This window comes from Anomalospiza imberbis, chromosome 4, assembly GCF_031753505.1.
Source record: "Anomalospiza imberbis isolate Cuckoo-Finch-1a 21T00152 chromosome 4, ASM3175350v1, whole genome shotgun sequence".
Classification (NCBI taxonomy): Eukaryota; Metazoa; Chordata; class Aves; order Passeriformes; family Viduidae; genus Anomalospiza; species Anomalospiza imberbis.
Genome location: NC_089684.1, coordinates 45,024,837 through 45,038,058, shown reverse-complemented (window position 1 = coordinate 45,038,058; position 13,222 = coordinate 45,024,837). Strand labels below are relative to the sequence as shown.

General features: G+C 46.8%; 1 protein-coding gene and 1 long non-coding RNA gene across 2 annotated transcripts; both read left to right on the top strand.

The window, feature by feature from the left end:
- Window positions 1–714: 714 nt before the first annotated feature.
- Window positions 715–5,416, top strand: NPFFR2 (neuropeptide FF receptor 2). Its single transcript, XM_068188262.1, has 3 exons — window positions 715–3,377; window positions 3,656–3,755; window positions 4,150–5,416. Exons 1-3 carry the CDS (start codon window positions 3,056–3,058, stop codon window positions 4,952–4,954), a joined length of 1,227 nt encoding a protein of 408 aa, XP_068044363.1. The 5' UTR covers window positions 715–3,055; the 3' UTR covers window positions 4,955–5,416.
- Window positions 5,417–10,432: 5,016 nt separating this feature from the next.
- LOC137473423 (uncharacterized) lies at window positions 10,433–12,144 on the top strand. The gene is made up of 2 exons (XR_010998788.1): window positions 10,433–10,789; window positions 11,940–12,144. It is a non-coding gene; the product is annotated as an uncharacterized lncRNA (long non-coding RNA).
- The last annotated feature ends 1,078 nt before the right edge of the window (window positions 12,145–13,222 follow it).

Here is a 13,222-nt window from a genome sequence, read left to right as displayed (position 1 = left end):
GACCCAGACCAAACATCACCTGCACCACTCCCTGAGCCGCAGGAACAGGGAATGGGGGATTTGGGGTGACTGCAGCTCCCCCTTGCTATGAAAGAAAAGCAAAGATGAGCCCGGATTCCCATGGTCTGTGCATGGGGTCCCTGTGGAACAGCATTTCAGTTTTTCAGTCAGTGGTTCCCTTCCTGGTCCCCTGAGGCAGAGGATGATCCATAAATTTCTCTCTCCCTTATTTCTCAGACCAATATCCTGTTCTTTTTGCCATCCTTCAGGGGCTGTGTTTTGCCCCTGGGACAATCTCACTTTTCAGCAGACCAGGGATCATTTTCCAAGGTAGGAAACCTTGGGAACTGGGAACCCTGGGAAGTCTCTGTTATTGTGCCATTACTGAGCTCAGGACAAGGGAAGAACACATTTTTTAGCACTTACCATATTAAATGTTCTTCATGTACAACTACATGCTCCTGCTGTCTCTGAAGTTTCCTTATTTTTGTTTCAGCCTCAGAGGATTCTGTGAGAGTATTTCACACATGAAAATCAAGACATCACGATGACAAACCCAGCGGGTTGTGCACAGGGGTGAAGCAATGGTGGCTGCTCCAGGGGATTTCTTCCATGTGCCCAACATAAAAATAATTCCATCACTTCACAATGGCTTCGAACTGCTACTCTAATGATGGAAAACTGAATTTCTGTAGCCAGAGGTACAAGATTGTCCTGGTCAGGCTGTGAGATGTTACACTGTCTATTTGTCTGTGGAGGCTGTGTCTGGGATTCCAGCAGGGAATGAGCCTCCTGTGTTTGGGAACCCAGTGTGGGTTGGGGCAGGTTTTCACTCAGGGAGCTTCCCACTTTATTCCTTTGCAGATTTTCTCTGGTGTATTAAATGAAGAAGGGAGGCCTTGTTCTTATCAAGTTACCACGTGGAAGAAAATTACTGTTATTTATCATCTAATAACAATTAGGTATTGCATAATTTTTCCCTTTTCTTGGATGATTTATGTTTCTGTCCTCTCTGCCTCTCTCAATTATTTATCACTGCTTGTTTTAGCAGGCAAGTTCCCTGTGAAAACACAAGGCACTGGCTTAATTTCTCCTTCCAGCCAATCCTTCTCCCCCTCATCTTCAGGATAATGGAAATCTGTGGAGCTTTTCCATTTCCTGTCATCTGCAGTGTTTGTACAGCCACTTCCCTATGCCTGCCACAGCCGAAATTTCATTAGTGCAACTGGGATGACACTCAGCTCCAGTTTTGCCTCAAGGCTGTTTACAACTTCTTGTTTACCAGCTATGGACAAAAACTATTCCAGAGATCATTACTGAAGATATTAGAAGCTGCTGCCTCACAACACAGTGTCAGAAACAGAGAGAAAACACAAAATATGTATGCAGAATAACCATTATTCCTCCTGCTTTTAGTGTGATAAGGGGCAGCCCTGTCATGGCATGACCACGTACTTCTGCCTCGGATCATCAGAGTCCCCTTAAAAAGCCAACCTCCAGCAGGTAAGGAAGGAAAGGCATCTCTGGGGACAGCATAGGGACAGCTGGGCATGGGGACTGGGAGTGTGGTGGTAGCCAAAAGCCATCTTCCCCTTGCCACAGTGTCTCCCTAAAGCAACTCTTCTGGGAAGCAAAAGATTACGGAAGACAATTAGTGGGTAATAATGATAAAAATAGTAATGTGGGGAAAAGCAACAAAGGGAGCAACAGTAAGTCTAAAGGAGCAGGAGGAATGTTCGTTTTTAATGAGGTGACACAGCATCTGCTGGGATTTATAAAGCCCAACCCCAGGTCTGGGATTAAAGGAACAGAGTGAACTCATTTCTTCAAATATCTATGTTTGCATTCTGCCAGCGTTCCCCACCTTGAGCCCAGGTTGGGGTGCCAGTGCACCAGTGCCGCTTCCTTAAGGGATCAGGAAAACAAGGAAGCAGCTGACCTGTTGAAAACAAGTCAGCACAAGGCTGTCTCTGAGCTCTGTCTGGGGAAAGAATTTGGCACATCAGACACCTCAATAAGACCACTTCCAATGATTTTGAAGGCATATTGAGTAAAACCTAATCAAGATAAATAAGCCTTTCTCTGTAAGGACAGCCCCACAGAATGTACAACTATTCCTACACTTGTTCAAACCTACAAGCAGCCGGTTTTTGGTGAGGGATTCCAGATTTTTGTCTCCCTACCTGGCTGTGCAGGCATTTAATAAGTATGTAAAATACAGACTCATTAAAACACTGCACTGCTGCTGATTACTAAGCAGGCACAAGATACCAGAACACGATGGGTTTTTCACTGCTCTGCTTGTTCCAAACCTGAGGCGCAGCAGAATAAATAATATTTTTTTACAGCACTTGCTTCCTGAAAATAAAACACTTGCAGAGGCTTTGCTGAGCTTTCGTACAAGCTCATCAGGATTCAGATAACTTGTGCCTAAATTTAAATTCCTTTTCTATTAAGGAATTTGAAGCATCTTAAAAGCACCTACACTCATACTTTAATTTCATGCCTGCTGCTACCAATTAATTTTGCCCCCTGCTTCTTTAGGCATCCTCATCTTGGAGGCAAAATATATGTGGAAAAAAGTTCAGACTGCTTTCTCCAAGTCAAGTTACCTGCCTGGAAATGAACCCAGCTCTCTCGTAGCTCAGTATGTTTCAGACATAAGTGTGGTCCTTCTTGACTGCAGACTTGCAGTTACGTAGCTTGTGAGCAGGGAATTAAATCAACCAACTGCACACAAAACCATCTCATGTCCGTGAAATGGGGCTGCATTTGGATACGTGCAGGCAGAAGGCTTCTGCCTTGAGAAAGCTTTAATCCTTCTTTTTCAGGGATGAAGTTAGTGACTTTTGAGTGATTGTTGCTCAGCCACCTCACTGCTGCCAGGGTGCATGCGAGCTTTACACTTATTTCAGCACGCAGTGCACCCAAAGCAGATAACAATGTTATAATAATAATAATATCATCACATTGCTTCAGATTGGTTGCAAGCAGACTAAAATGACCTCTTTACAAATATCTTTTAGGGCACAAGGAGGAGAACACAAGGAAGAGAATGGACTCAAACTCTTCGTTGGATTGGCCTCACTTGGATTTGCTGAACTACAACGGAACATACAAGTTCCTTTCCTTGGAAGGAAATGTCTCCTATGTGGACTTCTACCTCCACCAGCCTTGGATGGCTGCTGTCTTCATCACCTCCTACCTCCTCATCTTCCTCCTCTGCATGGTGGGCAACGGGGGAGTTTGTTTCATCGTCCTGTGGAGCAAGCACATGCGCACGGTCACCAACCTGTTCATCCTGAACTTGGCCATCAGTGACTTGCTGGTGGGGCTCTTCTGCATGCCCACCACCCTTCTGGACAACATCATTGCAGGTGGGCTGGGTGCCCCTGGGGCAGGGAGAGCCAGGGGCACGTGTCCGGGGGGCTCTCTGGGTGTTCTGAGTCACTGCCATCAGTGGAAGGTGTCCCTGCCCATGGCACGGAGTTCCTGGCCGTGGCTGGAGCTCCGTGGTCTTTAGGAGTTCCCTTCCAATCCACACCACTCTGTGAGTCTATAATTCTACTCAGGAAATGGAAGATGACAGCAAATGATTTTAAGCAGAGTCCTGCAGTGAGATGGCAGCAATTCCAAAATGCCTGTTTCCTTGCAGGATGGCCCTTTGGGAGCCTGGTGTGCAAGATGAGCGGGATGGTCCAAGGAATCTCTGTTTCTGCCTCTGTCTTCACTCTGGTTGCTATTGCCGTGGACAGGTAAGATTCTGCAGAGTCCGTAACCATCACTCTCATCTCCCCTGCCCCCCTGACCACCCTGAGCCCATTCATTAACCCTCCCAACACCACAATAAATCAGATGCATTTTGCTCCTAAGCAAAATAAATTGTGGGCAGGTCTAACGAGCAATCTGCTCCTCCACCGGTCTCTCTTAAAGATGGCGGAACTGGGTTATCCTAGCCTGCCTGGAATTGGTTTGTTCCTCAGCCATGAAGCTGGATAGCAGAGGCGTTAATACCTGCCTTGGTTAAGTGGAGCAGCGCAGGCAGCAACTGATAGGGAGGATGAAAAATAGTCAGTTTAAAATGTGTGTGCATGCTTGCCTGGGTAAGGAAGCATTCCTTAAACGTCTTCTCCGGCACCCTTGCCGCAGGTTCCGGTGCATCGTGCATCCGTTCAAGCAGAAGCTGACCATTCCCGCTGCCGTGGCCACCATCGCGGTCATCTGGGTGCTGGCCATGGCCATCATGTGTCCCTCGGCAGTGCTGCTGCAGGTGCAGGAGGAGAAGCGTTTCCGGGTGCTCCTGGGCTCTGGCAATGCCACCCGGCCGGTGTTCTGGTGCCGGGAGGAGTGGCCGGACCCGGCAATGAGGAAGATCTACACGACGGTTCTCTTTGCCAACATCTACCTGGCTCCCCTGTCGCTCATCGTGCTCATGTATGCCAAGATCAGCGTCTCTCTCTCCCACACCGCCGTGCCTAGGGCAGGGAAGCGCAGCCAAGAGCAGAGGCATGGCGCGTGGAAGAGGAAACGAAAAGCCATTCAAATGCTCGTCCTTGTCACTTTGCTTTTTGCCCTGTCCTGGCTTCCCCTGTGGACCCTGATGCTGCTGTCGGACTATGCCAGCCTCTCCGACCTTCAGCTGCAGCTGATCAACATCTACATCTATCCCTTGGCTCACTGGCTGGCCTTCTTCAACAGCAGCATCAACCCCATCATCTACGGCTTCTGCAACGAGAACTTCCGCCGGGGCTTCCAGGCCGTCCTCAAGCTCCAGCTCTGTTCCAGGGCGGCCTGTTCCCAGCCAGCGCCAGGCAATGCCATCCTGCCAGCTGCCCGCTGCCAGCTGCCCCAGGACCCGGCTCCCCAGACAGCTAAGAAAGGGAATTGGGTGAATAAGCAGCAGGATTTGCTCATGGAGGAGCTCAAGGAGCCCTGTGACAATGGGATTGAGTGAAACGTGCTGTGACTGTAAATCTCTCAGAGCGGCTGGAACTGGGCTGCTTGAACTCTATTTATGGTCACATTTCAGCCTGTGAGGAATCCCTTATCCTGTAACTCTCATGGACTGAAATATTACAGACACGGTCTGGAACCCAGCGGTCCCTGGATTTTCTTGCATTCGCGCTTCTTCCCGGACCTTGTGAACACCAGCTGCGTCCTGCTCAAATGACAAAATCTAGCGTTTTCTATCACATTCCATTTATTCCCCTTTGTTGCTGTTATTTCTGTCACATCCATTATTATTGCAGCTAGAGAAACAAATGGAAATGGAAATTTGAAAAATAAAATATAAAAAATGGGTTTGATGGTGTGTTTTTTGGGGACCTCAATTTGATGTTGTGGGGGATAGGAGTCACCCAAAAAGACTGAGATTTCGCTACGAGCAGGAGAAAAAACACTTGAGAGCCCATTGAATCGGACAAACTTCAGCAGGGACAAGGGTGACACTGGACGAATGGGATTTGTGCAAGGACCAGCACAGGATCACAGAGCACTATGGCTTACTCTGTAAGGCCCTACAGGAGCCAAATCGCAGGCAAAGCCATTCCACAGGGCAGTCCTCCCTCAGGTAAATGGGAGTGACTTCCATGTTATGACATTCCCTACTGTTCACTATCTCCAAATCATCATTCTCTTCCCTACACATTACCTAAATTTCATCCTCAAAGCTTTATCTACATGTGCACTACTCAGTTTACCTCAAAATTTTCATTTTCCACACTATAGACTATCTCAAATTCGCTCCAAAAAACCCATTTTCATCTCAAAATATCCATTTGCCCTAGGGAACAACTCCTACTTTATGCCCAGGAGAAACATTTCTCCCACAAGCCAACACCTTCACTCACTTCACATCCGATTTAGGAGACCGAATCAGTGCTTGGCTCTGCCAGAAAAGACAGGAAAAAGGGGTTTTGCTGGGATTTGGCACACGGCGTCCCCTCCCCTCACACGATCTCCGTGTTCGGCCGCGGGAGGAGGGAACGCGAGAGGGCGGGAACGGGACAGAGGCTCGCCTTGGGCTGCCCAATCAGCGCTGCGATCGCCTCACGGCGCCAGCCAATCCCGAGCCAGCCAAAGGTATATAAGACCGGTGCCTGAGGCGGCCTTTTAAATTTTCTGGTTTGGGGCTGCTCCTGACTGCTTCAGTGAGGTAAAAATACAGTTTAACGTATCTATTTGTGATGTTCGGAAACTGGAGTGATGTTTCAGTGTGTGATGGGCTGCGGGGCAGGTACTCGGTGACCCCAGGTAAAGCCATGGCAAGGATGAGAATCTCTTGAATCTCTGAGGTTGCCTTGGCATCCCAGAGCCTCTCCCCGTGCAGATTATGAGGGGAATATTTTCTAAATCCATTGTTTACTGATCTTTTTCATGTTGAAATGATGCATTTTGCTCATTTCGTGTCATTTAAGCTTTAGGTGGCATTTCCCATGGGGCTGGTGGAGTGCTGAAGGTTGCTGTTGATGCTGGGAGAGGCAATTGCCCTGCAAAGCTTTCCTATAAAATGTAACTATATGAAATAATGGAGTTTCTACAATAAGAACAGGACTTAGGCTCTCAATTGAGAACTGGGGTGTGTTGGGCAGGGGTTGGGAAGCACACAGGGTTTTTTTCTGCATTAGTTTCTCCAGCCATTGATTTCTGTCTGTTTGCAGCAGTAACTTCATCAACTAGAGCTGCATCACGGATGATATCCAAGCTCTTCTTTAAGACTGAGAGCACAACAAGGAGCAGAACCCAGGTTCAAGTGCATTGGAACAATGCCAGGAGCACATGAATGTCTCAGAAACCAGCATAAAATAATGCATTACAGATGTCTTTATTTCAGTCAAACCTGCCACTATAGTGGGTGAACATGAAGCTGTACTTGCTGAGGTAACACACAGGTGATGCACTGGCACTCCTGGGTTAATGTGAATTGTTGCCAGCTGTTTTCCATTAGGTTCACTTGCAGTGGAACTGTTCTGAAAAGCTGGAGCCCTGAAGCACAAGAAGCTGTGCTGTCCATAGTGAATGTTGTCTAGTGAGTGTCCTGATGTCCCTGAGCTAACGCTGTGCTGTCACTAAGTCAGCTCATTCTTGTTTAAACTCTCTTGAAAAGTGCTGGAAGTATACATGGGAGTATAGAACACGTGTGGCAAAGCTTTAGGGGTGTGCAGCTTCTGAACTACACAGACATTTCAGGTTCCCACAGCTCCTCCTGCTGTGTCTTTTCCTCTCTGGCAAGAGGAAAACCCACTTGGCTTTCCCATGCAGGGCTGCCTGAGGCTGTGAACTGCAATTCCCAGAGCATCCTCGGGCTCCTGGTTGTCACGGGATGAGTGGCAGCTTCAGGCAAGACCTGCCTTAGCCTCAGATTTTTGTCAACACTTAAAATTTAAGAAATCACTCTGGCCCACAAGTTCTAAGGATGGCAGATCAGCTCTGTTCACAAAATGAATTATTTATTAAGCAGACAGGAGATAACAGACAAAATTTGTCAAATGAGCCGTTTAACTTGTGTTGTTATCAGTCTGCATAGATCAGGATGTTCCCCACTCCTTGAGTCTCAAAATCATAGGAAAGATGAGAGGAAAATCAGGATCAAAGGAAAGTTCTCGGAGTTAATTTTTCAGCTGCAGTGGCTGGAGGAGTACAACAGATGGGCCAGGGACTCCCTTCACTTCCATTCAAGCTTCTTAGTCCAGGGTTCTCCTTCAGTGAATTTCAGCATTTCGCATTTCCTGGCTCAGCCTATCAACTATTAGACGATTCTACAAACTACCCCAGAAATATACATGTACTAACTAATAGTCTGGTTACCTCAAAGGTGTGATGTAACACAAAGTGTTCCTACCTTCTCCAGGCAGGAATTGTATGCCTTACCCTGAGGAGGTAGGAAGAGGTGAACAAAACTGCTTCCATAACCATAGGAAAATCCAGGTTTCATCCGCGGAGACAAGCAGGGTGAAGACACGAGCATTCCGAGGCAAGGCTGTCAGACAACCCCTTTGAGAAAACACACAGCTATCAATCAGCGGTTCGGCCTCTGGCCCCCGAGCTGCGAGCAGCGCGCTGCGCTCGCTGCCGCCACACGGGGGCATCGGAGGGGCGCTTTGGGAAACCTGGGCTCCTTTCAGCGCCCCAAAACCACCTCTGCCAATCGGACCGGGTTTGGTGCTTCTGGCGCGGACAGGCGGCGCCAGGTCTGGGTGGTTTTTTTCCACTCTCAGCTGGCGCTGGGGACACCGTGTGAGAATGCCTTGACAATGTCAATGCTGGTGAATGCACAAATTCACAGTTTAGCTCCCCTGATGCCGTGCTGGGTGTGGGTTTGGGTCATGCCTGGCCACAGGACCCTGTGGCAGTGGGAAGGTCGGCAGGTTTGGCTGCTCCGATGTCCCAGCCCTGTCGTTTTTTATGTGACTACTTGTTTCTGCAGAGAGGAAAAGCATCCCTGCTTGGCCGCCATTTCCCTGCAAGCAGCAGAGCCCAGGCCTGAGGCTGCTGGCGTCGGTGTGACCCACTGTTGGTGTCACTTGCTCTGGGCACAGTCACCACAGCTGCCCAGAGCCAGGAGATGCAGCTGAGGGATCCAGGAGGATGCAGCTCTTGTTTTCAAGGAGGTAAGAGTACAGGATGTGGAAGTTGTGCCTTCCAGGCAGGGAAAGAGAGGTGTCAGGGAGAATTTCAGCTGGCAGCAGCTGTATCAGTGCTGGATGGACTGCAAGGACATGGCTTGGTTCAGTGCTTCTCACAGCTTGTACAGGAGATGGAATTCCAGTGGGACCTCACAGATGCCTTGTGGTGTTCCCCAAAGGAGCATTTCTGCCTGCAGTGACAGTTCTGTCCCGTAGGAGCCGGTGTGAGGAGCAAAGGGTTTGCAGCACCAGGTCTGGAATGATGTTCCTATGGCACAGACATTCCTCCCTGGCAGGTTATTGGTCTGAGGCACTGGCTGACAACAGCTAAGCACTGACAGGATCCCCATTGTGCAGGGAACAAAATCCGTAACTGGAAATCCAGTCTGGGGTGGTTGTGGCTGCAGAAAGAGCTCTGTGGCCATTTCCATGCCCTGAGCTGACGTGGCACCACAGGCCCCAGGGCTCAAGTAGATCCATTGCTGGTTCTGAAGGGGCAGTGAGCTGGTACAATGGGCACTGAGCAGAGGAAGCTGGATGGGAAGATTTGGGTCAATCTGGAAAGTTCCTCGAGCCCTAAGGATCATGGCAAGTGTAGCACTAACAACTCTAAATTAGGAATATTCAAAAGATGAACCGGTTCTCCACAAACTGAACTTTCGAAATTATTTTTCAGGATAAGGTAAGCTTGAAATGAGCTTGGCAGGAAAGCCCCTGGGAAGCAAAGCACAATGAAAATAGCTGTGAGCAGAAACACTAAGGAGTTCCTGCTGCTCCTGCTGTCCTGGTCTTTTCAGGTAGGCTTTGTATGGGATTGAAAGACAGTTTTCTTGCCTCTGGTGAGCTGCAGCCACATCCCCCTTGAAGAGGAAAATGTGGAGGGAGTGGCAAGCAGGAAGGTGGTTTTTAGACCACCACACCAATTGCTGCAAAAGAAGGAAAAGGAAGCCAGTAGCCTGGAATTGGATGACCCAGCCCCCTGCCAAGCACAGGGGCTGCTGCTTGGTGTTTTTTCTCCACAGTGTTTGTCCTGTTCTCTCTGTTCAGGGCTCGTTCCTCAGTGTTCCATCCAAGAAAAAACCTGGAGAAGGGCACTTATGTATTTAATATGGCTACCACCTCTCCTTTTTAAAATGAAAAGCTCTATAATAAGCAATGAGAACAAATATGTGAAAGCCAGGAGCTTTTGACTTGCACAGTGGACTTAATTTTCCTTTTCATCTCTCTTTCAGGACAGGAAAAATAATTTAATTTGACCCAGCTATGCCAAAACCTTTGGTTTTGGGTGGGATTGAGCAGCCAAATCCCAGAGCCTCCAGCCCTGATGGCCTGCTCCGGAGGACACCTGGTCCTGCACGTGCTGTGGGGTAAGTCAGAGGGACACACTTCCCTTTCCCTGTCTGTTGGGATTAGTTCACTGGGAAATATCAGCACAGCTCTGCTGTTTACTGGGATCTGGTTAAAACTCCATTTACCCTTGTGTTCAGGGATGTGCTGTCCAAGGGGTTGTATGGACTTGGGGATGCTAAGGAGGCCAGAAACAGGAGGGTTGTGTTTCCCTCTGAGGAACCCATGCCAGTAATTTTTGCAGAGGAAAAATTATTAGCAATTACTTTTGATCCGTGGGGAATTTTCTTTGGAATTAGCAACCAGAGAGGGTATCAATGGAGAGCATTTCTTTTGGCTCTTTTTCTGCTTTGTCATTTCCTTTCTGGTTTAAATTAGTTTTGTGTGCTCCTGTTAGGGAAGCAGCATGTCCTTACCTTGAAATGTGGAGTGGTTTTATTTGTTTAGGGTTTGTTCCCTTCCCCCCCACCCCCGCCATTGAATCAGGCTGTGCTTATGGGTCAGAGAAAGAAGTTAAATTTTATTTTATTGTCTTATATTTTCCAAAACATAAAGTGGGATGTTGTCCTGCCACTTCCCAAACCACTCCAGGCACTTGGGAGTAGCTCAGAGCTGGCAGGGTTGCAATGGAATTTATGGTAACTTGAGGGAGCCAGTAGGGAACAGACAGGGAAAATTCTGGGGGTAAAACTTGAAATAACCTTTAGGGCAGAGAATGAACATTTTTGAGGTAAAAATGAGGTAATCACTAGTGGACAGGGAAAATACTGTGAGTGAAGCTTTAGTTAATCTGTAGGGGGAAGAATGAACAGTTTGAGGTGAAGTGGGGTAATCCATAGTGAAGTTGTAGTATTTTCCATAAGTAGGGAAAATTTTCAGAGCAAACTTGAGATAGTCCACTGGGCAGAGAATGGATAATTAGAAGTAAATGGAGGCAATCAGGAGTGCGCAGGTAGGAAAACTTTTGTCAGTAAAATCCGAGGTAACATCTAGGGGAGAGCATGAACATTTTGAGGTCAGCTCAGGTAATCAGTAGCGTCCAGGTGGGGAGTTTTTGGGTTTGCTCCCAAGTAAGGTACAATGAATACTTTGGAGGCTAAACCCTAGGTAAAATCTCTGTTTACAGGGATATCATTTCACCTGCCTGAATTCCTTGCAGCTCCAAGCTGGGAAAACCTGGCATAACTTAGAGGGGACAGAGGTGACACTTTTGGCTGAAAACGTGTGCAATTTATAGGGGACCCAACGTGTGTTTGTGTAGGAAAATGTGAGGGGATGTGGAGGGGAGTGAGGTGGCATTTTCAGGGAATAGCTATGGGGAGAGAATGCGCATTTTGGGGTAAAAATGACGAAATCAATAGTGTGCAGAGAAGATGGTTTGGGAGGTAAAACGGGGTAATCTTGAGGGTAGAGAATGATCAATTTATTGTAAAAATTTGGGTAATGAGCAATGAAGGGAAATTTATGGGGGAAAAGCTGAGGTACTTTCTGGGGGAGAGAATTAATATTTTGAGGGAAAGATGATGTAATCAGAAGTGGCATGCAGGGAATAATTTGGGAATAACTTGAGGTAGTCTGTATTGGCAGAGAATGGAGATTTTGAGGGGGAAATGAGCTGATCAGAAGTGGACAGAGAGGGAATATTTTGGGGGCAAAACCTGGGGTAATCTCTAGGGGAGAGAATGAACATCTTGAGGTAAACTGAGGTAATAAGTAGTGCAAAGGTAGCAATATACTGGGGGCTAAAACTTGAGGTAATCTCCAGGGTAGAGAATAAATATTTTGAGGTAAAACTGAGGTAAATCAGTACTGGCCAGTTAGGGAAAATCTTGGTGGAATTTGTGATAACCTCTAGCAGAGTAAATGAAAATTTTGAGTTAAGAGTTAGGTAATCAGTAGCACACATTAGGGAAATATTTGTGGCTAAAAACTGAGATAAGCTCCAGGGTAGGGAATTAACATTTTGAGGTAAACAGGTGGAGTCACCAGTGGACTGACACAGACAATTTTAGGGGTAAAATTGAGGTAATGCATAGAGGAGAGAAAACAACATTTTGATGGAAAAATGAGGTTTAAAGTACTGGACAGGTAGGGAAAATTTCAGGGGAAAATCCTGAGGTAATCTATAGTGGATAGAATGAATATTTGGGATCGCATAGAGGTAATTGTTGGGGGGGGGTGGTGGGAAAATAGAAGTAATCTACAGGGACAAAATGAATGTTTTGGAGTTCAAATGTGAGTTAACCTGTAGAGGAGAGACTGAAAATCCTGAGGTAAAAATTAGGTGGTTATTAGCATATAGGCATGGAAAAATTTGGGATTAAAACATGAGGTTGTGTAAGGGAGAGAATGAGCATTGTGAGGTAAATGAGGTAATTAATAGTAACAGGTAGGAAAAATCTTGGGTGCTGAGTCTGTAAAGAAAGAAAATTTTGAGGCAAACTGAGGTAATCAGTAGTGTACTGGTAAAGTGAAATTTTTGCTTTAAAATTTGAGATAATCTCTAAGGAACAAAGAACATTTGGATGAATAACTTGAAGTAATCTGTAAGGGACAGAATTAATATTTTAGGGATTAGTTAGAGGTAAATAGTGGAGGGTTTATAGTAAAATCCAAGTCCATAGGGGACAAGATTAACATTTTGAGGGTAAAACTTGAGGTAATTTGTAATGGACTGAATGAACATTTTGAGGTAAAAAGGAGATTGTCAGCAGTGAACGTGTCAGGATAATTTTGGGGTAAAACTTGAGCTGCTCTGTGAAGTAAAATGACTACTTTGGGGGGAAAATGTCAGGCCATCTGTAGGGGCCAGTCCTGGCATTAATGAGGTTCCTGGGAATCCATTACATTGTTTTCATAGAATTTTAAACAGGTTTTGAAGCTTTTTATGACAACAATGGATTTCTTCCTTTGGATTATTCACTCTTTAAGATTTGGGGTTTATTGGGGTTTTAACTCCCTCATGGTGGCCCTGACACTGTTCAGGAGCTGATAGGAAAAGCAGGCGGAGCTCCTGGCAGGTGCAGGTGTTTTCCCCAAGACTGGACAGCTGGGATCTGCTTTGGGTCCTTATGGAACCTGCTGGAAGTAGAGAAGCATAACCCCAAATCTCCACACTGTGGGTGGAGTCGTGGAGTCTAAACCAGCACAAATGGATACTCCAAAATGAGCCATGAGAGGACAGGACCAAATAAGGGCCACTGTCACTATGGTAAGGCAAAAGGAATTGTACCTATAGCCCAGAATTCCAT

Excerpts from the sequence above, each read along its gene's own strand:
- NPFFR2 (XM_068188262.1), top strand. The coding sequence starts at position 3,056 with ATGGACTCAAACTCTTCGTTGGATTGGCCTCACTTGGATTTGCTGAAC. Across the intron at positions 3,378-3,655 it reads TCTGGACAACATCATTGCAG|GATGGCCCTTTGGGAGCCTG; the intron begins GTGGGCTGGGTG and ends GTTTCCTTGCAG. Across the intron at positions 3,756-4,149 it reads GTTGCTATTGCCGTGGACAG|GTTCCGGTGCATCGTGCATC; the intron begins GTAAGATTCTGC and ends CCCTTGCCGCAG.